General features: G+C 44.3%; 1 protein-coding gene across 1 annotated transcript; it reads right to left on the bottom strand.

Annotated features, from left to right (window-relative positions):
• On the bottom strand, positions 1–27,348 carry tmx3b (thioredoxin related transmembrane protein 3b). The gene is made up of 16 exons (XM_061666050.1): positions 27,234–27,348; positions 26,925–26,982; positions 26,673–26,712; positions 25,177–25,300; positions 25,041–25,086; positions 22,453–22,533; positions 21,834–21,933; positions 21,679–21,756; positions 21,006–21,072; positions 15,634–15,732; positions 14,078–14,135; positions 13,911–13,964; positions 12,223–12,279; positions 8,307–8,436; positions 5,482–5,550; positions 1–2,096 (listed from the first exon to the last, which is right to left on the bottom strand). The coding sequence occupies exons 1-16, from the start codon at positions 27,331–27,333 to the stop codon at positions 1,809–1,811; spliced, it is 1,449 nt and encodes a 482-aa protein (XP_061522034.1). The 5' UTR covers positions 27,334–27,348; the 3' UTR covers positions 1–1,808.
• Positions 27,349–27,434: the final 86 nt, after the last annotated feature.

Here is a 27,434-nt window from a genome sequence, read left to right as displayed (position 1 = left end):
ACAAGAAGAATGGGAACTCTTTATTTCAGTCCAACGTGAAGTTAACTACAAAGACCAGAAGGCAAACCGAGGCCACAGATTTTTGTTTTTGTTTTTCCCCCTCTACCAGTGCACGGAACCTTTACGTGGCACAAACATTCGAAATAATTGAAAACTTTGATAAAGTTGCAGTGGGGGAAAGACCTTTTTCAACTGATCTTTGTGCTCATCTTAAACGAAGAGGAAGTGTTTAAAACGTAACCTGTGAATGCAGAGTTTTTTTTTTCCCAGTCAGTATTAGAGCATCACTGGAAACCCCCCAAAAAAAAAAAAAAAAGCTAAATGTTCTCTCTTAAAAAGGCTTCAAAATGTCCTATAAAAAGCATGTATCCCCAAATGCTGTGCATGATTTTTGTAGTGGGAAAAACAAACCCAAATGAAAGACTTTGGTCATGCATGGAGGAGGGAAAAAAAAAACAAAAAAAAACATTAAGATGTATGTTTTACACCAGCACACTACCTGGACAAACGTCTGGGACACTATACACAATAATCATTTAGAGGTTGTCCCAATACATCTGTCCACAGCGTGCATACACTGCACGGACACAAAGTGTTGGGACACACTTCTATATATTATGTCAATTTGTCCCTTTTGGCCATAGGGTAGTCGCACATCCCTTTGATTTTAGCCAACTCAGACACATCGACAAACGTTTTGGAACATACTTCTATAGCAGTCAGTTAAGGGTCGTCCCAATACTTTTGTCCTTAGCATTGTCGACACACATACAGTACATGGAGAAAAGTCTGGGGAAACGTTTCTATAGCAGTCCCAAGACATTTGCCCAGAGTGCAGGCGCATGCCCCTTTTGATTTTAGTCAACTTTCTGATGGACAAGCCAAAGGTCGCAACAAGAACAACAACAAATACATGGACAAAAGGCTTGTGACAATTGGGAGTTATCCCAATGTTTTTGTCCATAGTGTAATTGGACACCCGTTTTTATTTTAGCTTACACAAATACACACTAAAGTAGTGGGACGCACTTAAATAAGAATCATTTCGGGGTTGTTCCAATGCTTCTGTCCATAGTGGAGTTCCACAACCCTTTGATTTGAGTTACTAAAGTGACCCGCGGGGGTATGGAAGTAAACCTGCAGGATGCACGTCTGAATCTAAACATCTCGCCGATTGAGCTGCATCAGCCAAATAACAGAGTTCTGATGGTAACCGTTCCAGCTGGGAAACGCAACGCTTTAAGAGCAGATGTCGTGACGCAGGATATGACGTGTACACGTGGAACCGTTGAAGCGCATCGCGCTGTGCAGACGTCATGTAGCGCCCCGAAACTTATAACTACAACAACAATGACAAACAAAACTAAAAGTGTACATTTTGCAATTTATGGCAGCGTTTCCGTCTAGGGCACTTCAAGTGTTCGGATGGTTGACGGACATTTTTTGTATGAAGGCAACCGTTCACCCTGCTTGTGTTCTACTGGAGGCTAAGCGGGGACGGGGGAAAGAAAGAAACGGTTCGGGCGTTAAACAACAACTAGCTAACGAGGTTGCACAACACGCCTGCATCTGGGGTCCCGTTTTCACACAACAGTGGGGGGGAAAAAAAAAAAAAAAAAGGCCATCTTAAATAAAGACCCTGAAATACGGTACAGAGAGTCTGTGGTAAGACAAGCTTCGAAGCGGGCGAGTGAGATGGAAAAGCAAAGATCAGCAACACGAGATGCGTCATTGATGCATGGGAGTTCCACGTCACATCCATTCATCCACCCATCAAGCCACCCATCCATCATACAGCCCTGTGTGTGTTAATCCATTTTCTTCCCTTCCGGATCCTTCTCTCCCGCTAACTCGTCCTCAGGGCCCTCCAACCGTCGATCCTCCTCCTCCTCCTCCTCTCGCTCTTCTTCTTCCTCGTCTTCCTCCTCTTCTTCATCCTCCTCCTCGTCGGCCAGACCCTCCCGCTTGATTGCGTCGAAGTCGTCCGAGCCGTCGTCCGTCTCGGCCGTGCAGATGCCGTAGCACATGAGGCTGATTACGCCCAGCGGCAGGCCGAACAGGAAGCAGCCCAAGACAGGCGAGCTGCGGAACACTGACTGATGGGTGGAAAAGGAAAGGACGGTCGGGCGGGGTCGGTTGGGTAGGGGGGCAGGGTAAGAGAGGAGAGAGTTACATTCATCATGCCAATGTTCTTGTAAAGAAAGATATGATGCGGAGTCTGTAGAATTTGAAGGAATGACAGTGCAGACAGAGGACACAATTGAGGCTGCTGCCTAAATGGGTTGCAGAAGAAGCATGAGAGCATTTATGCAATGCTTCTTTCAAGCCTCCTTGGCAAATAAGTGAGTGGGCCTTATTATGGATGAGGCCAGATGGGAAGGAACAAAATGAGTCTTATATCAGCTCGTCGGCAAACTAAACGGGCTGCAGATACGTAAAGTAAAACGGGGAATGCATACTTGTGGAAAGTGATGTGGACGGAGACAAGTTTCCTAAGCTGGAAAATGTAACGTGTGAAAACCTGATAAAGGGAGGTTTTCTTTGTAGCGGTTTTGTCTCGAAGCAGTGACAGGACACGATTAAAGGCTTTCACCAACAGAGGGCACATTTAGTAAGTAATTCAGGCCCTGGTAGTCCTAAACGGACTGCATAGGAAGACGTAAACCATAAAAAAGGAATCACGTGTTCTGTAGCCCCACTAACCACATGCATTGCCATTTTCAAGTAATTACTGTATTGCAATTAAAGTGATTAAAGCGACAGTACAATGGAAACCAGTGGAAATTGAGGTGGATGATGCGTCAATAACTGCATCCTCGCACGGCTGGTACCCTGAGAGAAGAATTTTCTCTGGCTACTGTGGAAAAACCTAAGCCCATCAAGGAGAGCCAAATCCGCAGCCCTTTGGTGGCAGACCGCATCCTCAGCATACTCCAAGAAGCAGCACTAGTAAGCATGAGAGCATTTATCCAATTCTTCTTTAAGAGCTCCCTGCGGCTAATAGGTTAGTGGGTCCTAATGTGGAACACGCTAGACGGGAAGGAAGGAAAGAAGGAAGGATAGGAATCTTAAATCACGGCCCGGCTGACAAGAGTGACATATGCTCTCGCTCCCTCCACGAGAAGAGCAACAGACCCCAACTGCCAGATGTGACAGGGATGGCGACGCTACGCTCACGTTGTGATTCCCAAGCAGTGTGCTGTGGTGCATTGGTGTGCCGTGAGAGATCAACAGGTGTGACGTTTAGCTTTTCCTTATCAGGTGAGCTGTGGGAAATTTTCCAATTACATTTAATTGGTCGAAAAAAAATGTTTTTCCTGTGAAGCCCTTTTTATTGCGAGGGATATGTTCCAGACCCACCCGCAATGGGTGAAAATCTGCAATACAAAGACACCATATAAAACATTTAATAGTTTTACCCCTCCCAAATGATTTAAACAAATTTAAACTCAAGCAAACCCATTGCAAAAATTATTTTTAAACACATTGTAAACATGTAACACGCACACAAGATTGCGAGTATAAAATGTATGCATGTAAAATACTGCATGTATTGTGGTGTCGGTGTTCATGCATGTGCCTTTAAGAGGCGGGGCATGACGGCGGCGAGTCTGCACGTGAGAGTCCGGACATGAGCTGTGGCAGACAGCAGCGTGGGCCCTGTTTGTGTTTTCCTGTTCTTTCTGCGTTCAATAAACGGCTGAAAAGTGCATCAGCGAGTTGCTTATCTACAGCTGGGATGACGTGCAGTGAAGGAGAGATGAATAAAACCCATCCAAAAATGTCACATTGCTTTCCACCATTTTGGGTGACATCACAATTTCAGTAGTTGTATCGCAATTTTTGCCTGGAGCAATTCTTATGAGCTTCGAAGTACGGCTGAGCCAGATGTTCAAGCGCTCCGCTCACGGCCGTGGCATAGTAAACACTATTAGTCCCAAAAGAAGCACAGACCCTGAGGAAAAGCCTCCTCCATCATTTCCATGTTCTCCTTCTCCCCTACCTCAGCCTGTTTACTGCTTGCCTTGCACATTCCCGCCCTGCAAACGTCATTTGTCTCCCAGAGGGAATGTGCGCACGCACGCCACACCCACACACACACCGGGGAGCATTTGTTCTACTTGTGTCACCGCTCACCCTCGCGCCTGCTTTGCATTGAGATGCGCGGCGAGGACAACGCGGTCGATGCGGCATCCCGGAGACTCTTTGCTCAATTGCGACAGTCTAAAACTACTCAAGTGCCACGTGAGAAAGTAACAATACAAGTACCCTTTACAAATACGTGGCGCGTCATTATGTGTTTAATGGGGGGGAGTGCGGGTGCTGCCATTTACCGAGGTACTTAAAGAGCATAAAAAAAAAGAAAAAAAAGAAATTGATAATCGAGGCTTACTGCTAATACGGTGTTTGATTTACATTTCTTATATGTATTGTTATGGCTGTAGGGTGATGCTCAGTGCAGAAGTTGGTAATGGGCTATATTGAATGCAGCATTTAGACATTTATGCAAGATAAGAGGCAAACAAAAGGCTACATTGCGTTAAAAGATATTTTAAACATGCAAAATAAGATGGGTAAACATGGTTTATTAGAAACATTGACATGGAAGTGATACTTAAGGCTAAAAAAGGGGGGCAGAAATCTATTCTTTGATGGTTAAACTGCAGTGATGCATATTGAGACATAAACACTGTGTACAAAGAAACAGGAGTCTTAAATCAGCTAGTTTGGTGCCCAAAGGGCTGCAGAAGAAACTTGAGTATTTGTCTAATACTTCCCTGTGAGTAATAAGTGAGTGTGTATTATTTTCGACTAGGCGAGACAAGGAACAAAAACAACTTTATTTACAGAGCACTGCAGCTGAAACAAAGTGTTGTACATAACGAGGGAGTCCTAAATCAGCTTGTTTGCTGCCTAAACGGGCTGCACAAAAAGGGTCAGAGCAAGTTTCCAATAAGTCTTTGAAGGTTCCCTGTGGCTAATAAGTGAGTAAGTTTTCTTCTGGAATAGGTGTGACAGGCAGAAATTAGAAGAGTCTTAAATCATCTTATTTGCTGCCTAAACGGGCTGCAGAAGAAACATGCGAGGCTTCATCTAACATTTCTTTAAAGGTTGTGGCTAATGAATGAGTGGGCCTTCACCTTGACTAGACAAGACAGAAAGGAATGAGGGCAGTCATAAATCAGCCAGTTTGCAAACATCAGAGCATTAATCGAATACTTCTTTAAAGGTTCAGTGTGGCTAATAAGCGAGTCGGCCTTATTCTGTTGTAACAAGTGAGTGCTAACTTTTCAACCGTGGTCGTGTAATACTTGTTTGGCTGAGACATTCTTCTCTGATTTTTGCTATGGATGCTCAACTAGCTAGCAGCTAAACTTTTGTGCGAGTGTGCACTGAAGTTGCGGCAACATTACAGCAGAAAGATGAACTCTCCATTCGTTAATCTACTTTAATTGACAAAAATGTCTTATAGGAGCTTACCATAATGGTGGATCTGGCGTCAAACACTACACGCTTGATCCTTTGGATGAAGCCGTCACCTCCGTGCGCCTGCGGGGAAGGGAAGACACGACATTTTAATGAAGTGGCGCAGGAAATTTTTTATATGCTGATTTCACATTCATGCTGTTTGCCATCGGCCATTTGTCCCATTTGACAACTCCGGCAATCTGCAATTATGGGCGCTTTTAGAAAGGACACCTCGCAGAACATGTGTTGATGTTAAAGTGCGTGCCAAAAGCCCTTAAAGTTGCACTTGGGCTCAATCATGGCGTACGCACCTCCCAGGCAGTGGCTAGCGTGAGCGGATGGGCCAATTATAGTGCGCTCCGACAACTTTGGCGAACCAGGCAGTCAGATTTGTTTATATGCATGTTGCTGTCCCTGTGTTGCCGCATCAAATCCTGGCTAGCAACAGAGACACCGGCAGTTAGAATAAAATATTTAAAAAATTAAAATTAAAAAAATAAAAAAAAATAAAAACACTTCATATCTGTCATAAAATAACCCACAAATGAGGCGCCGCCGCCTGTCAGCTGCGTCCTCTGGCGCTTCAGACGCAGCTAACTGCGCCGCCGGCCCGCTCGCACACAGACGCTCGCTCACGCCTTTCATCCTCTTTACAGCTGACTGAGCAAAGGGGATTTATTTCGACTCCCGCACGAGGTATCTGCATGTGCGCTCGCCAGCCACTACATTAGGTACACGCTGATACAGGAAATTCTGCCTTTACAAAGAGGTTACAAACGTTTGTGCTCAAGGGCCACATTTGATTTTTAGAGTTGGGCCAGGTCATTTGTGGATGAAAAAATATATATATGTAAAATCTATAAAATGTGTGCATAAAATATGTAATAGTTTTTAAATAAAATAATTCATGCTTATTTTAAAATATTTATAGTGTATTTATAATTGATGAAACAATCATTTCATAAAAACTTAATTTACTGCGAACTACCATCGCAATAATAAACATGTTAAATCAATAACTAACAGTGTCAATCAAAACTGGTGCCAATAGATGATCAGGTGTACCTAATAAAGTGTCTGATGATTGAATATCAGTTGACAAGTAAAAAACCTCTTTTTCACCTCTTTTTTCAGTTTTTACCACATTCTACTGTTTATGCGCCAGGATGTAGGTTTTTTTTATATGCAAGGCAAAAAATAGCGAGGCGCTTTTCAGGAGGGGAGAAAGAAAAAAATAAATAAATAAATAAATTTAAAAAAGAGGAGAGGGCCTCTTTGCGCCTGTTTAGCTTCTGCGGTTTGGTATGTGCCGCTAGCACACAGTTGACGGACGCGCAGCCTCTCCTGAACGCCGTGCGGATTACAATTCAGAGTCCTGTATTAATCTCACTGATTTGGACCAAAAGCATTATTTGGCGATAATCTGTTCAGGAGGGATGGTGACATGAAATCTAAACACGCAAAAGGAGATTGCAACAAATACCTCATTGGGTGAATGTTATTAGAATTGCGAGGCAACATGTTTGATTAATAAGACTAGTGGTGCGAAATTCAAACCCCGCATCTGTTTTTTCATGGCAAATCCTCAAAATGATCCGACTTTGACACCATTCTCTGTCATCATTGTTTGGTGTAGGCAAAAAAAAAAAAAAAAAAAGCTTTGCAATTTAGAATCACTCATCTGCCTAGGATACCTGCTTCCAATTGGGGCTCATTTGAAAAATTATCCATCCATCTTCTGAGCCACTTCTCCTCACTAGGGTCGCGGGCGTACTGGAGCCTATCCCAGCTGTCATCGGGCAGGAGGCGGGGTACACCCTGAACTGGTTGCCAGCCAATCGCAGGGCACATACAAACAAACAACCAGTCGCACTCACAGTCACACCTACGGGCAATTTAGAGTCTCCAATTAATGCATGGTTTTGGGATGTGGGAGGAAACCGGAGTGCCCGGAGAAAACCCACGCAGGCACAGGGAGAACATGCAAACTCCACACAGGCGAGGCCGGGGATTGAACCCGGGTCCTCAGAACTGTGAGGCTGACGCTCTAACCAGTCGCCCACCGTGCCGCCTATTATCACGTCACGCTGTCTAATTTAGTCGAAAAATAAGCTCTTGGTCTTAGTTTATCCATCCATCCATCCATCCATCCATTTTCTGAGCCGCTTCTCCTCACTAGGGTCGCGGGCGTGCTGGAGCCTATCCCAGCTGTCATCGGCCAGGAGGCGGGGTACACCCTGAACTGCTTGCCAGCCAATCGCAGGGCACATAGAAACAAACAACCATTCGCACTCACATTCACACCTACGGGCAATTTAGAGTCTCCAATTAATGCATGTTTTTGGGATGTGGGAGGAAACCGGAGTGCCCGGAGAAAACCCACCCAGGCACAGGGAGAACATGCAAAGTCCACACAGGCGAGGCCGGGGATTGAAACCGGGTCCTCAGAACTGTGAGGCTGGCGCTCTAACCAGTCGTCCACCGTGCCGCCCATTATCACGTCACGCTGTCTAATTTAGTCGAAAAATAAGCTCTTGGTCTTAGTTTATATTTTAAAAAATCACTCCATAAATCCTGCCTACATGTAATTTCAAAAATAACAATAAAAATCAGAGCGAGCCATGGAATTCACCTGAAATGGCTTTGAAATGACTCTCATGAATCCTCTCCTAGACACGTGCACCCAATTTCCTGGCGATTGTTGAAATTGGGGTCGGGCGGTGATTTTATTTTTATTCTTTTCCCCTAACTTTCCTGGTGCTCGGGACCTTAATACTTTGCAGGAGGTGAGCTGAATGCATAAAACACGGTCAAGTGTGAGGACGGTAATTTCGTACCGGCACAGAACCGTTCAGAACGCCGCTGATGAACTGGACCAGCTGCTCCACGGTCTCGGTCGGCTGGCTCGGCAGGAAGTACTGCTCATTGGCCGTGTTGAGGATGATAATGGAGGGCACCGTCACCTCACTGAAAACAAAAGAGGAAACATAGCTCTTTTTTTTTTTAATCCTCTCAGCACCGCGGATCGCCGGCATCAAAGCGGGAACAAATTGTGGCTTCTGTGGTAACAAATTGCCACACGGAAGAGCACAATGGCATGATCGACAAAGCCTTTGTACTTTTCCCAAGGGAACGCGTTCAAAACAAGAATTCCTTGTGTGTAAGGAAGGAGGCGGCAAAAAGCAGATGGGACCCAGGCTTGGAATTTCCTCAGTTTTCTGCAAACAGTTTGCATGCAAAACGCAAAGGCTTGTAGGCTTTATGTTAGTCAGCCCAAAAAGCATTTTCAATTATAGCAGGCAGGCCAGGGGAACACATGTGCATCCACTAAAAGAACAGACCCACGAAAAAACGTGATTTAACCATCATAGGAAAAAAAATAACAATAATTTAATATAGTTCTACCCCTCCCATTCGCTTTAAACACATCCAAATGATTTAAAACACACTTTTTGAATACATTGTTAACATATTTGACACGGATGGGCAAGTACTGACACCAGGTATCGGAATCGGGCTGATACCAACCTTATTTCAAGGTACTAATGAAGGCTGACGATACCAGCCACCGACACTTAAGGCAAAACAAACCTGACATTAAGTCCTCTTCGCTAGTAGTTTGCCGTCACTGCAGCGGTTTGAGATGTTATGCATCAAAAGTACTAGTGGAATCGGTAATCGGCATCTGTGAGTATTGAAGAGTGAATACCCGTATTGGTATCGCTCTGGAAAAAAAAAAAAAGTGGTATCGAACATCCCTAATATTTGAACACGAAAAAAAAATTGTAAGCATAATATGAATAGAAATTACTATATGCAGTGTCTGTCTACAAAGCATGCACCTTTAAGAGGCGGGGCCTGGTGAGGCGCAAGCTCTTGCGTAAGTGTGCTGGTCTTTGTGCTTTTTACCGTTCTCCCGCCGTTCAATAAACAGCTGAAAAATGCGTCAGCAACTGTGAGGACATTAGGGTATTTTTACCCACCCCTAGTATGCACCCATGGGATTGAATGGCGATCAGTCCAGGCTGTACCCCGCTTTTCTCACCCAAATGTCGACTAGGACATGCACTACATATACATCCATCCATCCATTGTCTATGTGTGTTTATATATATATATATATATATATATATATATATATATATATATATATATATACACATACATATACACACACACATATAGTGCACCTCCATTTGAGTGTTTTTTTTCTCCAGCTCTTTTCCTACTGCTGATAGTGGCTGTTGACTTAATTTCATGCCGTCTTCCTATTGGTTGGCTCGCTGTCAGAGACTTTATCTCGAGGCAGGCGCACTTGTGAGATCATTTCTCTATGTTTCTGACACTGCTTGCTGTCTGTCGCGCGACGCTTACATTTTTCATCTTTGCTCGTACAGTGTCGAAGAAGCCTTACAATGCGACGTCGCGCTATGATGTCACGCTGTTTACTACATGACAAGACACATCAGGATTTACTCTTCCAACGGTGGTGAACTGGAATGACCTCTGCTGCTTAGTGGAAATGGAGGTTTAAGATGCAGACAGCATACGTAGTGTACAGACAGCCGGTGAACACTGAAACTGCCCCCTGCTTTGCACAAATCAGCAAAGGAATTACACAACTCAGTCAGATAACAAGGTCATGCAAACAAGCAATCCCTCTTCTTTTTTCCCCCCCCAACCCCAGCACACTGCCGCCTCAGCTCGGATTGTGCGCCCTAGCTAACCGGGCCGCGCTCGCACTCCATCATGCCGCTGCCATTTCGCATCCCCGCAGTGTTACTCTAACCGGGTGACAAAAGTGCACACGCAGCCGCGCATATCTATCACTGCCCGCGACGCACCGGAGTCATCAAGGCCCTTCGCCGTGCTGACCAGCTGAGCTTCGCAGTCACGCACAGACACACACACACACACGGCACAAATGTGCATCCCACCTGATGTGCTGCCTATTCCAGATGGCGGCCATTTAAAATAAATATGGATTAGCCTCTTCACCTCACTCAGAGGGGAGAGCAATGAACAGTCTTATGGCCTAAACTGTCAGAATCACACATTGTAATGGAAAAGGAATAACTTTGTTACCTGAGGAAAACTATCATTTTAGAGGGATAAGACCTAACATCCACCTGTATCCAATGTTCAGGTAACATTTCTTAACTCAATGTTTTCTAACCTTTTTCACAATTTTATCGTGAACCAAACAAAAATGTCACAAAGTATATAACCTGAAATTATGATGTTGATGATCTCGTCTCAAATTACACACAGATTTTCATATGCTGCATTAAACTCAAACTCACAAATTTAGGTAATCACTTTGAAATCTGGACTTGTTTAGTTGAACACACAGCTAAAATTCTGTAGAATGAAAGGAAACAGGTGGAAACACAGGTTAATTGTCCCTTCTGCCATCTAATGGATGAGCTCTTAATTGATCTGTGTGGCATAGATAGATAAACAAAGATACCTTATTTATCGTGAATAAATAATTTTGAGACCAATTGATTAAAATTGTTTTCATTTCCCATGGCACATGTGATCTCTCACTTATTGGGAACCACAGATTTAGTTCGACTTGAGGGTTACCAACTTTACAAGCATTATCATCTTCATAAAAGCAAAAAAATAATAATAATTATTCAATATGGGTCTTGTATTACTTTCTCATTACTGTGCAGGGGAACCTAATGTTGTGGTTGTGTATATTAAGATCAATTCCAATCTCATATAAATGCTAATTATGGCACTGGTGCCAGGAGACAGTCAGCTTAATGACTTGAAAAGCGACTGAATAATTTAAAAACACAGCCAATACTTATTTTGTCCGCATAATAAGTACTTTAGAAGTTTTTTGTTTTTTTTTAATAAACGGTTGCGCTTTCAGTCAAGATGTTTTAGTGTTGTGTGTCAGTCAGTAATGCATTGTGTGTATATGGCTTCCCGATGTGCATGACATGAATTTCAGGGTTTTGAGGGATAAGAAGCAAGAGGTCAGGGTAAGGGGGGGTGGAGTTAAGCAAGGAGTGGTTTACTTTAGGGTTAGTGCAGGAAATGAATGTAAGCCTAAGTAATGTCCTCGATGTGTGTGCGTGCGTGCGTGCCGCAGGGTGAAGGCAGTGGCAGCCTGATGCCAGACAGGCTGCTGCCAGGACGCAGTAATCGCCGTGATGACAGAAAGCGGGATAAAAAGCCATCAGATTTATTTCGCCGGGCCTCCTGAGGGGCGGGATTAGTGGACATCGACAGGGCCGGGATTTCATCCCTCAAAGGAGGGCAATTAATCCTGCGCTGCCACATCCAAACACTGGGAAAACCTTGGAAAACCGAGCGCGGGAAGCCCAATCGCATCCTTTTATCCAACAGATTTCCAGCGTGACTGTTTATTAAACTGCATCAGATGTTTTCCAGGAAGCATGAAACAGATGCCCTACTCATATACTAGATTACATTAAGACGCATTATTAGATCAGGCACACTGACGCACACCCACGCCATCCGTCTAATTAAAAGTGGGTCTTTTTGCGAGCATGACCAAGCAACTGGCACGCGCACCTCTTTGACAAGCCATTACGCTATACGTGTTGCTATATACGCCACTAATCCTCATACGTAAAACCCGTCGTATGTTTTACTGCCGCCATCGCACACCGGCAGATTAGCCGCACGCAAGCTAGTAGCACAGGATGTGAGGGAGTGAGCAAGACAAGGAGGCGGGGGGAGCGAAGGAGGAGGCAGACTTTAGCCGCTCACCCCATGATGAGGCTGTTGATGTAGTCATTCCCGTCCATGTGGCCAAACTGGAAGTCTCTGTGGACACAAGGCCACATTAATTAAGTGCGGCTTAAGTTTATGTACACAAAACACAGAGACACACACACACAAAAGTAAACTTCCTGTCCAGGCGGAATGCAAACAAACTTCTCCTCCATTCGCATGATCCGGCTGGGAAAAAGCCACTGACTGTTTTCAGGAATAAAGCGTCACAACGGCAGCAGGGTGAGGAATTCAATTTGGATCTCATTGTGACAGCAGAGTGCATTGTGGGTAGTCCAGGTAAGATGGTACCAGCAGGAGTCCGGGGGAATGACTGATTAGGTGCGCTCTTGCTATTCATTTTACCCTCCAGGCGTCACATAATGGCGGCGGCGCGCATGTCAATGACGAGATTATGAGGAGACGGGAGCGTGTCATAAATCCAGCGAACACAATAGAAAACATCACTCTGTCTTATTGATAATTTCGCTGACAAGTGCGGGGCGGCGTGGGAACAAAGCTAATAAAAAGTCTCAATCTGTATGTCTTAAGGGACTCGGGGACATATGCAGATACAAGATGTTAAATTACTTTTTCTTCTCTTTTTTATTTAAGGTCCAAGTTTAGCAAACCGAGCCCAACCTTTCCTGGTGGATGATCACCACTGGAGGAGGATTCTGGCCGCTTACTTCAACTTTTCCTTCCCTGAGGAAATAAATCCATAAACCGGGAAACCCACTGAAGGCGTGTTTATTATCAGATCGGCTCAGTGGTTCTCGAGGTGAAGGCTTTTAAAATTGAATCTCACAGGCCTTTAAGGAGGAGGGCGGCGGCGGGGACGGGGGGGGTATGCAATCGGGAACCTACAGGAGCAGTGATATTTAAGGTAAGAGCCCACAAGCAATAACTCGGAAAGGGCTCAGCTTTTGTTACGTCTTTATTCCAAACATACATGACTACTGGCAGCACACCGTCATTATTTTGAACTGAAAACATGTTTGGTTCAATGTGATCTTTAAAGGTTGCATATTATGGAGAAAAATGACTATTTAACTGCATGTATACAAACAGTTGGATTTTGTGTCTTTAAGCGAGCACCACTGTGATGTAACAGTGGGGGCAAACAGACAAAGTCACCGCCACAGTTTCTCTGCTTATTACCTGGTGCGTCACCACCAGAGGGGACAGAGACTGCCAGAGCACATGGAAAGACTACATTAATTGACAATTGCAATTCGCCGCCTTGGTTTCCAAGTGCCACCACCTCAAGTGAAAATACAGTCAACACCGCTACTTTGCACACGCAGTTTTAAGACTCAACAAGTCGCTCCGCCCCTGGTTATCTTGGTAGCATTGGCCCGGCAGAAGAGGGATGCGGGATGAGGGGGTGGCTTATTTGGATGAGAAAGGACCACCCCCTCATAACAGGCTAATTTGAGCCAGGCAAGGGGGGAAAAAAAGTCTAAAGTGTCTAAAAGTGTTAGGGGGGGAAAGCAAGTCACAGACATTCTATTAAATTGTAAGGGAGGAATCTGTAATACGTCTCCTTTGAAAAGCTTTCGAGCGACAGCAAAAAGAGCAGCAATATTTGGGACCTACTATACTCCATCATTACCTCTTTAAATGAAGCACAATGAAAAATAGCCACGCCGTCTTTGAAGAAACCAACAAATGGGATGTCATACCTGTTAAAGTGCTCTCTGTAGTCCTTGGCAACCCTCTGAATCAACGCTTTTAATCTGGAGGAAAACAAACCATTGTGAGCAAACTTGACCTGAAATTGGTGGCAAACACGCGCGGCGGGCAGTCTTATCTTGATTGGACAGCCGTGCACTTAAAGGTGGTTCGGTACCTGCCACTCTCCTCTGTGGGGTCCTTCTCGTCGATGATTGCAATCGCCACCAGTTTGCCTAAAGGGGCAGACAAGGGGGTGGGCTGCTAGATTACAAACAGCAATCACAGGGAGCAGGTGAGAAGAAAACGGCGAGTGAGACAAGATGCTCAAGTGAGCCTCATTCTTATTTGCAAACATTTAGCTGGATTTGGGTGAAAATGCATAGATTGATTACAATAGCGCTGCAAAACTTCAACATAACCAGGATAAATCCTTGAGAAAACATCATCTTTGCCTCTGCTGGCCACTCCATCAATCAGCCTCTTGTGACGGGAGTGCCCCCTAATGGTAACTTTTAGCGCTGCCAGTTTTATTGGTAAATGAGCCATTTTAGCAGCGGCGCAAAACGGGTTGTTTTCGTAGAGGCATTGACCAAAACATATCGCATAAACTGTGCTGTAGTTGGACAAAATCAAGTGCGAAAACAGCTGTTTGTTCTGAAAATCATGATGTAAATGTAAAGCTGTATTTGTCCTAAAGTGCTGCCTGTTTTTTCTCCTCTAAAATACAAACAAAAATAAATCAAATAAAACAGAATGTAAAGAAATAAACTGTTTATTATAAACAGCACTTGACCAAAGCAGTTTAGCGGACTCCCCATGTATGTTGTGATAACAAAATTTTAGCAAGTTGGGTTGTGACATTATTATAGGCCAAATGCAGAGGGCGATATTGCACAACATGGCGGCCCCCAGAGATGGATGAAAGTTGATGAATTAATATGCTTAATTCTTATGCCACAAACACAATATTAATCAGAATACCGTGTTCAGACTAGTGGAGGCACGTACAATCCAATACTGATGCAAAGTCATACAGAATATGTGAGACCCAACTATTTTTTTCGAATAAATATTCCCAAGAGGTTGCCAGTGGGCAAACAAATCCCAGCCTGCGTCACAGTCCTCGCCTCTAACGGATTCAAACGGGCACGGACGGACCGCCTGCCGAGCGGCGGGTACACGGCCACTTAGACGGGAACGCCGCCACGCTTTGTGTCAGCACGAGTTCCGTTGCATGTCTGACGAGGGGCCACCTATCGGAAAATTTTATTCCGTCGGCGACACACTTCCACTCCCAACACTTTCAACACAAGACCTAACATACTTTAATGGAGCGTCACACTCCTCCGATATCTTTCAGACAATTTCAAAGCCTCTGTCTTTAATCGGCAACGGTCTAATTAAAAAGCATTCCGGCGTGGCGGAATAGCTTGTTAGGTGCAGGGGGGAGAGAGAAGCGGCTAAATCAAAACCCCCGTCACAGGAAGGTGCGCATTAAAGACTGAAATGCTGCTGGATCTAATATTACACGGCGCGCAGCCTCACTTTAAACTGCTGCTTGCACTAAGCTCGAGCCTTCCTGTGGGAGGGAGCGTCTGCAAAGTAGAGCAATGTGCTACGGATTTGGAGGAGTGAATGTCCTTAAACGACCCAACTGCTGGGTACCTCTGAGGCTGTGATGATTGGAAATAATTTGAAGTGGGGGAGGAAAAACGGGTTCATGTAGAGTACCTGTTTCTCCGAGCTCGTACAGCGTGAAGCCATCGATCTGCAGGTACCCTTGGAAGCGTTCCCTATTCACCCAAGTGGTCAGGCTGCCGTCCGCGTACTCTGCAACACGGATGCACAAACACAACCTTGTCTAGTAATGCACTGCGAGGTCAGCTCAACTCTGCTGTAAGTGGTTTTAGGGCAGAATGGTGACGACGTTACGTGACGATACAGGTACACACTGTGAGGGTATCTGCAGGTTCAAGCAAGCCAGAGCTAAAGACTTTAACACTTTTGTCAAGGCCTCGTTAAGATGTATGGGCTCTATATTATGGTGAGTATGTTACAATGACGACTAGGGGCAAAGCTATTTGTTAAACCCAAGTCGGAAACAAAAAATAAAATAAAATACAAAAAAAAAATTTTAAGTGCAAACCGCAAACCACATGCAAGCCCGCATAAAAAGACAATAAAAGCATACATTGTTATCTCACTTCTGGAGACATCACACATTGCCAGACACAAAACCCCCATCAAGTCAACAAATTTACAGTGTTCTGGAGAGAGAAGTCCGGAAGCCGGTGGAGAAACCTTATTCAGCAAATTTTGACACCACAGTTCTGCAAAATTCAGAACAACTCACTCAGACATTTTCAGAATTCAGTAGATGTATGCAAGCCACAAAGTCACTTACATAAGATGTTGTTCCTTTTAAGAAGGTGTTTGCTTATTGTTTGCAGCAGAACTTGAAATATTTAGGTTCCTTTTGAAGGATAACAAGGATTTAAAATTTTGGGAAAACCAAATAGTTGACTTATGAAGGATCCACACTGACACACCTGTATGGACAAACTACGGCGACACGCCTCTGCAAGTGCAGAGGTCACCAACATGGTGCCCCAAGGACCACGAGTAGCCCGCAATTCTTTTCTAAAAACAGATCACCACTGTTGGCACATTGTGATTTCCAAGGAATGTTGTGGAAACAGATTTACAGAATTTAAAAGTGTTGTTTCCTATTTTGTTAAATCATTTTTGATCATTATTTGAAGAAATCTTTAACAAGATCAGTGTCTTCAAATAACAACAACAACATACTTAATGGGAATTTAAGCAAATGTGTTATATCAGAGGTGGTATCAAACCTGTTTAGCCTTTTGTATTACATAGTGCATAAAATTAAGTTCCATAAAGGCGTGCTTGAACAACTTTGTTATGAAAGAACAAGGACCGTTGGGTGCCTATGACGCTCTAAAATCTTGTTGAAAGTCTTCCCAGAATTGAGGAAGCTGTTGCAACGACAGAAGGGGGCCGGAGTTGGGTGGGGCCTGGGGACAACGGCACATTGTCTTCACTTTCCACTTCCTGTCGGTGTCCAAATACTCGTATCCATGTAGTTAGTGTCATTTTTAATCTTGCAATCAATGTGGCGTGACACTTTTGTTGTTTTTCCCAAGACTACTGCTCCTGTTTCTGCTTGAAACGCATTTCAAGGGAGGTGTAGGTGTGTATTGCAACACAGGGGCACTATGGAAAACAAGGAACGCGGGGTGGAATAGAGGGTTGCGTGTGTACACACCGCATGTTGCCACTCGCACATCTGGCAGCCACATGTGGAGTCGATCGCTCTCCCGTGGATAAAAATAGTATAAAAGCGTCTAAAAAGCGCTCACAGGATGCTCATTATCCACGTCAAAAGGCGACGGGGAGCTCATTACGACACGATAATACGTTATCACGACCTTACGGCCACTGTGAGAGTAATTACAAGCTCGGCAATGACTGACACGCTTTTTTAAGCAAGGCAGGGACCCGCGCCAAAGGGCCTAATAGTGAACACGATGCTTGAAAAGCTTCATTTTGACAGTGCAAGGTCATTATTGGTGTGGATATTAATGGCGAGTTCGTGTGAGAAAGCTGCTGAGTCAACTCCAGTGCATTCTTTCCACAGATGTTCTGCTTTTATGGGCAGACGCTCTTCCTTCCCCCAGAAACGAGGGCGAGCCGGAGGCCTCCACGAAACCACGCTCCGCCCATCCATTCCTTCCCACCTCCCGCCTTCACTGCATCTGCTTCACCTTGTAACATATTACAGCCACTTTCATCCCAGGCGACGGCGTTCTCAACCCGCTCCGTACGGCCCGCCAGAGTTCACTCGGAAGGGCTCAGGAATTAAAAAATAAATCAATCAATAAAAAATACCCACACGATGATCCAATGTCAAGAGCAGACAGAGGTGGAATGGGGAGCCTTGACATATTCAAGGAGGATGGTTAATGGAACACAAGACCCTAGAGACCGACTGCCACGGATCCAAACTCGGCAGAGGCTACACGGAGTCAAAATGTCAAGTTACCCTTGATAAATATTCAAAGCTGTGATCCAAGTGTTGTTAAGCTGTTTACTGAGAATAGAATTTTGGTTTATTTATTGTATGAACACTAAGCTTAATTTTACTACTCTAGGAAAATTACTCAGTAAAATTAGGTTTCTAAAAATTTGTGTATATATATATATATATATATACACACACACACACACACACACACACATACATTTTTAAATTTAGATTTAATATTGTATCGAAATAATTATTATTTAGTGCTACATTTAATCAATTATTTATTCAATTTAATATATGCCACCAATATCGCTCTTAAAAAAATACTAAATAAATGCACTTCAATTTGGAATAAATAAAAAAATTATTATTTTTGAAATAAAACAAATCAATTCATGAGGGGGGAAAAAGAAAGACTTTTTTTATGAAATATATCTAGATTAAAAATATGTTACACATTTTTAAAGAAAATAATTGAGAAAAAAACGAAGGACAATATTTTTGAAAACATTTGGAGATAATTGCATTTCATTGGACGTCACATCAACTTTCTCTAAATGAAAACATTTCTAAGTCTGAACTCAATTTTAATGTGTGGCACAAAATCCTCATGTACTTTTTTAGTCTTTCAGTGGTGGGTGTATTTTCTACAACAGATGTTGAAACATTGCCTTTTTTTAGTATTTTGCATTATAGCTCGATGACAAAAAAAAAAGAACGTTTTTACATATGTTATAAATACTTTTGACCAATCGCAGTCCTTTCAATGCCGATCTTCGTCATCTATGCCGACTAAGATCCGGCGTGTTATTGTTATCATCTTCAGAGGCACGGCGGCTTGTCGTCGCTGTCATGGCGCGTTAGGCGGCCCGTCTGTCGCTTAAGTGCCCGCCGTAAATGTATGCAAACTAATTCCGCCTCACAGCTGGCTGCGTTTCGTACGCTCCCATAGGAGGAACGCCGCAGTCAAACGGGAGAGAGATTAGCGGAGAGACTTTAAGCCGCGCGTTAACTAGGACGGCCCGACGCCGAAGCGGCTTCCGCCGCATAGCGCCGAGGCCGACCTCCTCGCTCATTACACCCTTCCGACGCGTCGTCGTCCGGCAGCTGATCAAAACCTCCCAAGCAACGGCTTCCGTGTAGCATGAAGGATTGTGGGAAATTAAATATGCATGAGCCTCAGTGTTGTACTCTTATTTGAACAGTGGCCTTCAAGGGGGGGGTGATGTGGCTCGTGACGTGCGCTAAAGCTGTAGAACCTAAACAACGAGGCGCCGTTGAATGATTTGCGTAAAATGAGGCGCTGGATTTAGACGCCGTGTCTCGTCTCTTCACAGTCACAAGAACGACAGCAGTGCCTTGGATCTAAGCGGGGGGATGAGGAGATCTGGGTTGCGTTTTCTAGGAATTGTCAGCCTCAGTACGGCAAAAATGCAGTCCATATAGAAGAGAAAGCGTGTGTTGTGTATAAGGCATAGAATGTTGGTAACCGGGAGGAATTTGTTCAACTTAACCTTTGGCTCAACAAACAACGCTTTTATAGTCGCTATATAGAAGAGTAAAGCGTGACTGCTTTCCAACAACTCCGGCCACACGAATCTGCTGCGGGAGAAATCTAAAACTGCCTCTATTACGCAGAAAAGGCGTACTTGGCAATACAAACAGAAGAGAAACTTCTGCTATAACTCTTATTTCCACTGAATTTCTTGGACAACTGTACGCCTCAAACTTTTGGGAAAGGACTTTTCTGTTCAATATCCATGAAGGCCTGCTTGGATGGGTTTGGTGTGAAAGAAGATGTCCTACAGTTGCTATATCTATATGTGTATATATAGCTTCAAGCGTGTGACTGTTTGCCAGCAAAACAGGGCGGACCAGGGTGCAGCTAGCGCTGGCCCCACTAAATCTGCTGTCTAGACGGGCTGCGGGGGGAATCAAAATGTACACATAGATTAAGTGTAGGTGGTGATACAGATACAGTCTGGACAAAACACCCTAGTTATACAGGTATCCCTTTATTTTGTGTGCTTCTAACTTTGTTGTAACTTTTTGGGAAAATCAATTTCTGTTTAAGGACCATGAATCCTTCTTCAATGGTTTTGATGGGACTGAAGAAGCCTGATATATGCTTTTACAGTAGCTGTATCATGACAAAACAGAAGCTTGCCAGCAACCAGAGCAAACCTGGGTGCAACCAACTCTGGCCCCAATAGTCTGCGGCAGGAATCTAAATAACAGTGGCCCATTTTACTCAGATATCGTTAGACTAATAGAATAATTGCCCAAGTCATTTTTGAACATTTATAGAATACAAAAATACCAACAACAAATTCAGCAAACAAGAAGAGCCCAGTTGGCTCGATTCAACCTTTGCGATTCATCAAGACCTGGATGACTGAGGAAAAACAATATTTTAAGCAAGCACATTGCTATTGATCTAAAAAATTTACAAGTTGAAAGTTCACATCCAGAGAGGAGGACCTTCCGGTGCCATAAAAAAAAAAAATGTTTTTTTTTTTTTTTAATCACAGTGAAACTGGCCTCAATTCCAGATCATTATTGGACCGAAGCCATTAACAGTATTATTAGCAAGATGAGTCGTGTTATTGTTATAAGGCTGTTTTATGAGCCTGATCGTGGTGCAAGAATCCGACACACAGAGGCAGAGATGGACACTGGCACTGACACTCTACAATCCCGCCTGGCAGCGACAACCCAAAGCGGCCGGAGAGTACAAGCGACCATTAAAGTAATGTGTTGAAATGATTCTGTTGCGGTGTGGAACTTCAAAACTGGGCACCGGGAACCTTGAAATCCTATTCCTCTCCCGCATCACATGTAATTTACGACTCGACGGCGTGTACGCTACAAGCTCTGCGGTCTCCAACGCCCACGGCGGCCTGCTACGCGGGTACGCCTGGGGAGAAAACTGCTGTGACACGGCTTGGGGCCTTGCCGCACGGTAGCGGAAAGATCAAAGAGGAGCGCGGTTGCATGAGCGGCGGGGGGTTGACAGAACAGCCCACGACATCGTTCGGCGAGCAGAACTCACCGTCATACGTGAAGTAGGCGCCATCTTTGAACACGATAATCGCAGGCAGCTCCGGCAAGGTTACAGACTGAAAAACACAAATATGGCTGCTTTAAAAGCGAGTTTACATGTGGCAAATGTTAAACAGGATAGCAAACCTGAGGTTTGCATTTTGTCAGCGGGGTGACAAATAACCATGCTGAGCACATTTAACAGATTTTAAGCTTCACTGGGCAGGATGATATATTTTTCACACCACACGGCTGATGAAATATCACTTAAAGGCATATTTTCAAGCGACCATATGCTGACTATCAATACAAATATAAAATGATGGATCACAGCTTGAGGGAAAAGCAAGAAAACTACCAGTTAAAACCATCCATCCATTTTCTGAGCCGCTTCTCCTCACTAGGGTCGCGGGCGTGCTGGAGCCTATCCCAGCTGTCATCGGGCAGGAGGCGGGGTACACCCTGAACTGCTTGCCAGCCAATCGCAGGGCACATAGAAACAAACAACCATTCGCACTCACAGTCATGCCTATGGGCAATTTAGAGTCTCCAATTAATGCATGTTTTTTGGGATATGGGAGGAAACCGGAGTGCCCGGAGAAAACCCACGCAGGCACAGGGAGAAACCTAACCAGTCGGCCACCGTGCCGCCCAGTTAAAACCATCTTTTGCTTATTTGTTACCTCTGGCAGGACGTCCTCCGAGGCCGAGAAGAAATACGTTAAGACGATGAGCTCGGTGGCGACGTCGTTGTATTTCTCCTGCCAAGACAATACAAAAAAAAGCCATTTTCAGCTTTCTTGTATCCAAAAGAGACATTCACGTGACGCACGCTTACTTTGAGGGGCGACTCCCCGCCGACGTACACAAACAGGACGTCGTGTCGCTTCATCATGTGCTCAAACATCTGTTTGCTGGGGAGGGCTCGAACTGCCGGCCTGCAGAGAGGGGATCGAGGTATTCATCATTTAAATAAATGGGGAACAGGTGCCCATACATTAGGTACTAGAAAGTGCAATTCCTGGAGAAATTGCGTGTGAATGCAGCACAAGCTAATGAGATCAAAGACAAAAGCTGTATCAAAAATGTTGCCTTAAATACTAGTAGTAGTAACTGCATCATAATCAGTGTCGTTGCTAATATTGTGGTTGGTTATTACGGTTAAAACGTCAAAACACATTTGAATGTATTGGAGGGCACCAAGTGTACCTAATGTTGTGGCCGGTGAGGCAGTTGGCATTGTGCGGTTGTGGCGCCACCCTGCGGTAAATTTGTAAACACTTAAACCCAACTTAAATTGGAGCTGAGTGAAAAACAGAATCTGTGGAAATCAGTGCGACGTGTAGCAAATATGGCTGACCCACACTATCAAGTGCGACAAAGTGTTCCCGTGGAGATGCGGGTAGTGATTAAGGCATTCCATACGCCGATATCGGCAAAGCATCAGCGGCGCTCACCCTGCCACCCTATTGGCAAATTCTACGATGTCGTCTTTTGTCCTTGGACCCTTGTAATTATAGGCCAGATCACCCTTCAATCTGTGAAGATAGACACAATTCCACAATTTAGTTCGGAAAACATCACATATTGTGGAGCAAGATGCATTAAAAAAAAAAAAATGTTTCTCATCTGAACCTGATTGGACCCAAAAGGTAGCCTATTTGATGTTGATCAAGTTTTTAGTTTCAGAATTTGCTTGCAATGCACCCACAATATATTGTAAATGACAAATCTATTGATCCTTAAATAATAAATTATTGTAATTCAGCAAAAATATTTGACTTTTTTATTAATCCCTTATACATGTGTAAAAGCGGCACGGTGGCCGACTGGTTAGAGCGTAGTGGATGGATACATGTGTAAAATTAGTTTGAGTGAATATCCATCCATCCATTTTCTGAGCCGCTTCTCCTCACTAGGGTCGCGGGCGTGCTGGAGCCTATCCCAGCTGTCGTCGGGCAGGAGGCGGGGTACGCCCTGAACCGGTTGCCAGCCAATCGCAGGGCACATACAAACAAACAACCATTCGCACTCACATTCACACCTACGGGCAATTTAGAGTCTCCAATTCATACATGTTTTTGGGATGTGGGAGGAGAAAACCCACGCAGGCACGGGGAGAACATGCAAACTCCACACAGGCGGGGCCGGGGATTGAACCCGGGTCCTCAGACTGTGAGGCTGACGCTCTAACCAGTCGTCCACCGTGCCGCCTTGAGTGAATATATTTTCTCTAAAATACTGCTATATATTTGTAACCAAAATTGGAGAAAGCTTTACACAAAGATTTCAAATGATTATTATTTTTTAAATGCATCTTTGACTGGATTCTCTTGGTTTGTTTTGCTATCGCCGGGACGGTTGGGCAACTGGTTAGCACCTCTGCCTCACAGTTCAAATCCCGGCCCCGCCTGTGTGGAGTTTGGATGTTCTCCCCGTTCCTGGGTGGGTTTTCTCCGGGCACTCCGATTTCCTCCCACATCCCAAAACCATGCATGGTAAGTTAATTGGAAACTTTAGTTTGTTTCTATGTGCCCCTGCGATTGGCTGGCGGCCGGTTCAGGGTGTACCCCGCCTCTTGCCCGAAAATAGCTCGGATAGGCTCCAGCAGCCCGCGACCCGTGTGAGGATAAGCGGTAAAGAAAATGGATGGATGGATTTTTTTTTATATTGGGTTATTATTCAGACTTTTCTACATGCACCAACTGGAGTGCTGGCACCTGGACTAAAAAGAGCACAGTGGCGCGGAATGTGGCTGAGGTTGCATCAGCCCACAAGGCTTAATGGTCTCAGGGGGTGTGGGGGTGAAGGTTTAAAACGGGTGGTCGGTGGGGGTGGGGAGAAGCTCCTCTGATGCAAGTTTCATCACACGCCTGCTCTGTATGTATTGTAGTTTCCAAAATGAGCTCGATGAAACCCCTACCGTGGTCACTTTAAATAAGAAAAATGCCTTTTACGCATGAATTATTCATGACTATATCAAGCTGCAAAAGCTAATTTCATGTGAAAATTGTCACGTATGATTAAAAGCAACTGGAGGTGTCGCGTCAATAGAATTTAGGTAACATGCTGTGAGCTAGATTTGTCTTGATTTCGCCTCAGGGAAGCAACAGCAACAACAGCAACAACAGCACCACCACAGTGTGTTCCATCCGAAAGGCCACATCTCTGCAGACCAAGCCTCCAGAGGAAAAGACTTGAGAGGATCTGAGAACAAACTTGATGAAAGACACACCAGGTGCAGGGAAATTTCATGCAAATGAAAAAGCTCGGTGAGGAGGGGGAAAAAACAGTGCTGGTTTAAATTTAAAGCGTACCATGTCACCCAATTTTGGAAATCATTAACTCATTCACTGCCATGGACGGTAAAGTTCATTAACTGGACTCCCAACTGTTTATCGCCACCGACGTATATATTCGTCAAGTATGTTTCTCAGCGCTTAGGTGTGGAAGAGGGTCTCGCCGAGCTTGCCTGTGAAATTCAGGTTTGTAAACCATTGGAATGACTAACAGATCCCAGTAGATGGCGACGTTGCATCGCTTTGGATTTGAGATCAGCACAGCTTTTGAGAAGAAGATAAAAAATTAGGGGCTGACTCTCAGCTTGTCACGCCGATTATGAGGGAGAGAAATGCTAATACGCAGGATGTCGGACAAGTTAATGCATCTGAGACTTGGACAGAGTACGTTTAATATATTTGGTATATACAGCGTATGTATCGCAGTAGTTATTAGAAAATGTTTGTCTTGATTGTGAGAAAAGATGACAGTTCATGGAGCGAATGACTGTAATTACATATGACGACAATATCAATAGGGTTCTTGCTCTGACAGGTTGGTTGATGAAACCCTCTGATCTGATCTTAACTTTTACATCACTCAAAATAGTGTTATTTCTTTAACCTTGTTAATATAACCCTTAAAGTTTTTAGATCAGTATAAGAGTCAATCAACAAAAGGAAAATGTACAAATGTGACCATTAACCCTCTTCCCAATACATGATTCAAAATTAATAGCATTCTTGATTACCTCAGACACACTTACAGTTTTATCGTGGGGTAACCGCGCACACCAAACTCTGACGACATTCCTACCAAAAAGGGAGACCAAAAAGTCATCCAATCAGAAGATGCGTACATTTACTTCACCAAATAAACAACAGTAAATGACAGCGACTCACCCGAGTAAGCAGTGGCGTCCATCTTGCCGACGCGGACCGGCGACCCAGAGAGCTTCAGCTCGGCGCCCACGTCGTGCCACACCGGCTCCAATTTTTTACAGTAGCCGCACCACGGCGCATAGAACTGAATGTGAGGTATTGACAGAAGTTATAACACCTTTTTCGATCATTGAGGTTTTGATTTCAGACCATGACCTTAGTACAGATAAGTGGTACAGGGACTGGATGGACTTAAAACGGACGAAGATCTGGAACCTGAGTGGCCATTTAAAGTAAAAGCTGAACCGGCATGCATATTACAACATTTTCAGAGATTTTTTGGTGTTCCACGTAATGGCGATTGTTTTCACGTAATCAACTGTTCATTCCAAAAACACGAATTCTGAGTGTAGTACGCCATTGTCGAGTAAAACGGACATTCTCGCTGTGTACGAGGGGCCGATGGGGCACGGGGTCGAGCCGAGAATTTGCCATCTTTCCACCTTTTTATCAGAGGCGTACCAGAGGCCTAACCTGGCCTGGTGAGTGACGTGGGCGTCAGCGAATGAAAGCGCAGTTGGCTGTTAGCTCAGGTTAGCGGCTGGCTGTTAACTGGCTAAAACCAATAGCGAATCTGCGTGTCAGAGTGCCTGGGCGTCAGTTGTGACCATGGAAGAATGTTTATTACATATTTATTTTCTTACCATTTGTGTGTTACCAAGTGATTGAAAGTGCCCCAGTGGCTGTGTCTCTCCTTGACCACTAAGGCCATTACAATACTTTCTATCTTTGTTAGGTTTTATTAAATTAGCTAACATCGCACCTCGTGTTGGCGATTGTAGTACGTTAGTTCTTCTTTACTGTAGACAAATTGCCCTTTGTTATCTTCTTTTTTTAAGTGTGAGTGATCCCAGTCTTTCCTCTGAGCTCGCTGCCATCGCACCAACTTATTTCTACAATGAGTGGTGTGTGCGTCGTCAGAAAACTTTGTCCGTGTATAAAAAAATAATAATAACAAAAATGACCCCTGCGATGCTTCCAAGCAGAGATTTGCTACTACTTTGTTTGTGATGGAATTATTCGATTTATCATTTCAGTCCTGTCTCCCACAATGTTGTGTAGAAAGCAATAACACAAGATATAATCGGATGAACGGATTGCAGGATTCCATCAATGCCGCATGAGTGTTGTTGTGCGTATTTTAAGATTGCTTCATCACAAAGCTCGATAGTCCTCATCGGGTTGGGCTCGTTTTCGTCAACTCTGCAGGCCCAAAAGCGACTCCAACTGTAATATAAGGCCGCCTGGCTTTGCCCTCCATGCATGGCTTGTCATTGACGTGATCACAAACACAATGCAACCCTCCATTCAGCCCCGCTGCCTGTTTTCACCACGCATGCCGCTACTTCCGTGAGGGATGAGCCCGGCGGCATCCGGCCTGGCATGCAGTTGGTTAAGCGTGTGCGTCTGTTTGTGTGTGTTTGTGTGTGTGTGTGTGTGTGTGCGCTCAAACTTACATCAACCAGCCAGATGTTATTCACTCTTGTCTCTTTAAATCTACAAAACAGAAACGCAGACCCCTTATAATACATGCTGAAAACAAGAAATGAACTTTATACTTCATTGAGCAGTCAGTGAGATCATATTCAAATTGAAAATGTACTGTATGAAAAGCCAAAGAAACAAGTCCATGATTACAATAACCTTTTATGTTTAACATCATACAAAAAAAAAAATAATGTCTCACAAGGTTTAAATATAGCACTTACGTGTCGTCGAGATCCTCTACAAAGGCGAGTACCGCCGAACTCATAAGGGCAGCAATAACTGCGTTGAGGAATAAGACAGATACATAAAATAATCTGACGTTTTGTGTGTGCGTGTTACAATATTAACCGACAGCTTCTACATCCTGCTGGCAAACCTCATGACTGATAGGAAGCATCACCGCCGGCTAAAAGAAGCTAGCATCCCCATTGGCATCATTTTCAACAAGAGGTGCTTTCCGAGCGCAAGACGGAAAGAGGCACAGAAGAAGGGTTGAAAATGAAAATGAGGAGTTAAAAGAGCGAACGTACCTCCGTAAAACGGAGACGCTTTCACTCCTGCCATGGTTTCGGCTGGAAACAGCAAGCCGGAAATACAACAGCTAAATGGAACTGTTCTGAGCATGCGCATGATGACGTAGGGGCCCAACGGTTTTTTGGGGGGGGTTAAACGAGGGACCCATTCTGCGCATGTGCGTGTGGACGGCAGACCCTTGACATTCTTTAAAAGAA

Source organism: Phycodurus eques, chromosome 21, assembly GCF_024500275.1.
Source record: "Phycodurus eques isolate BA_2022a chromosome 21, UOR_Pequ_1.1, whole genome shotgun sequence".
Taxonomy (NCBI): domain Eukaryota; kingdom Metazoa; phylum Chordata; class Actinopteri; order Syngnathiformes; family Syngnathidae; genus Phycodurus; species Phycodurus eques.
The sequence above is the reverse complement of the archived record's forward strand: the minus strand, read 5'-3'. Positions and strand labels throughout refer to the sequence as shown.

What these genes read in the sequence shown, in the direction of transcription:
- tmx3b (XM_061666050.1), bottom strand. Translation starts at nt 27,333, where the DNA reads ATGCGCATGCTCAGAACAGTTCCATTTAGCTGTTGTATTTCCGGCTTG. An exon ending in GGACGCCACTGCTTACTCGG is followed by an intron (nt 25,087 to 25,176) that starts GTGAGTCGCTGT and finishes CCTTTTTGGTAG; the next exon opens with GAATGTCGTCAGAGTTTGGT. An exon ending in CGCCTACTTCACGTATGACG is followed by an intron (nt 15,733 to 21,005) that starts GTGAGTTCTGCT and finishes TCCGTGTTGCAG; the next exon opens with AGTACGCGGACGGCAGCCTG.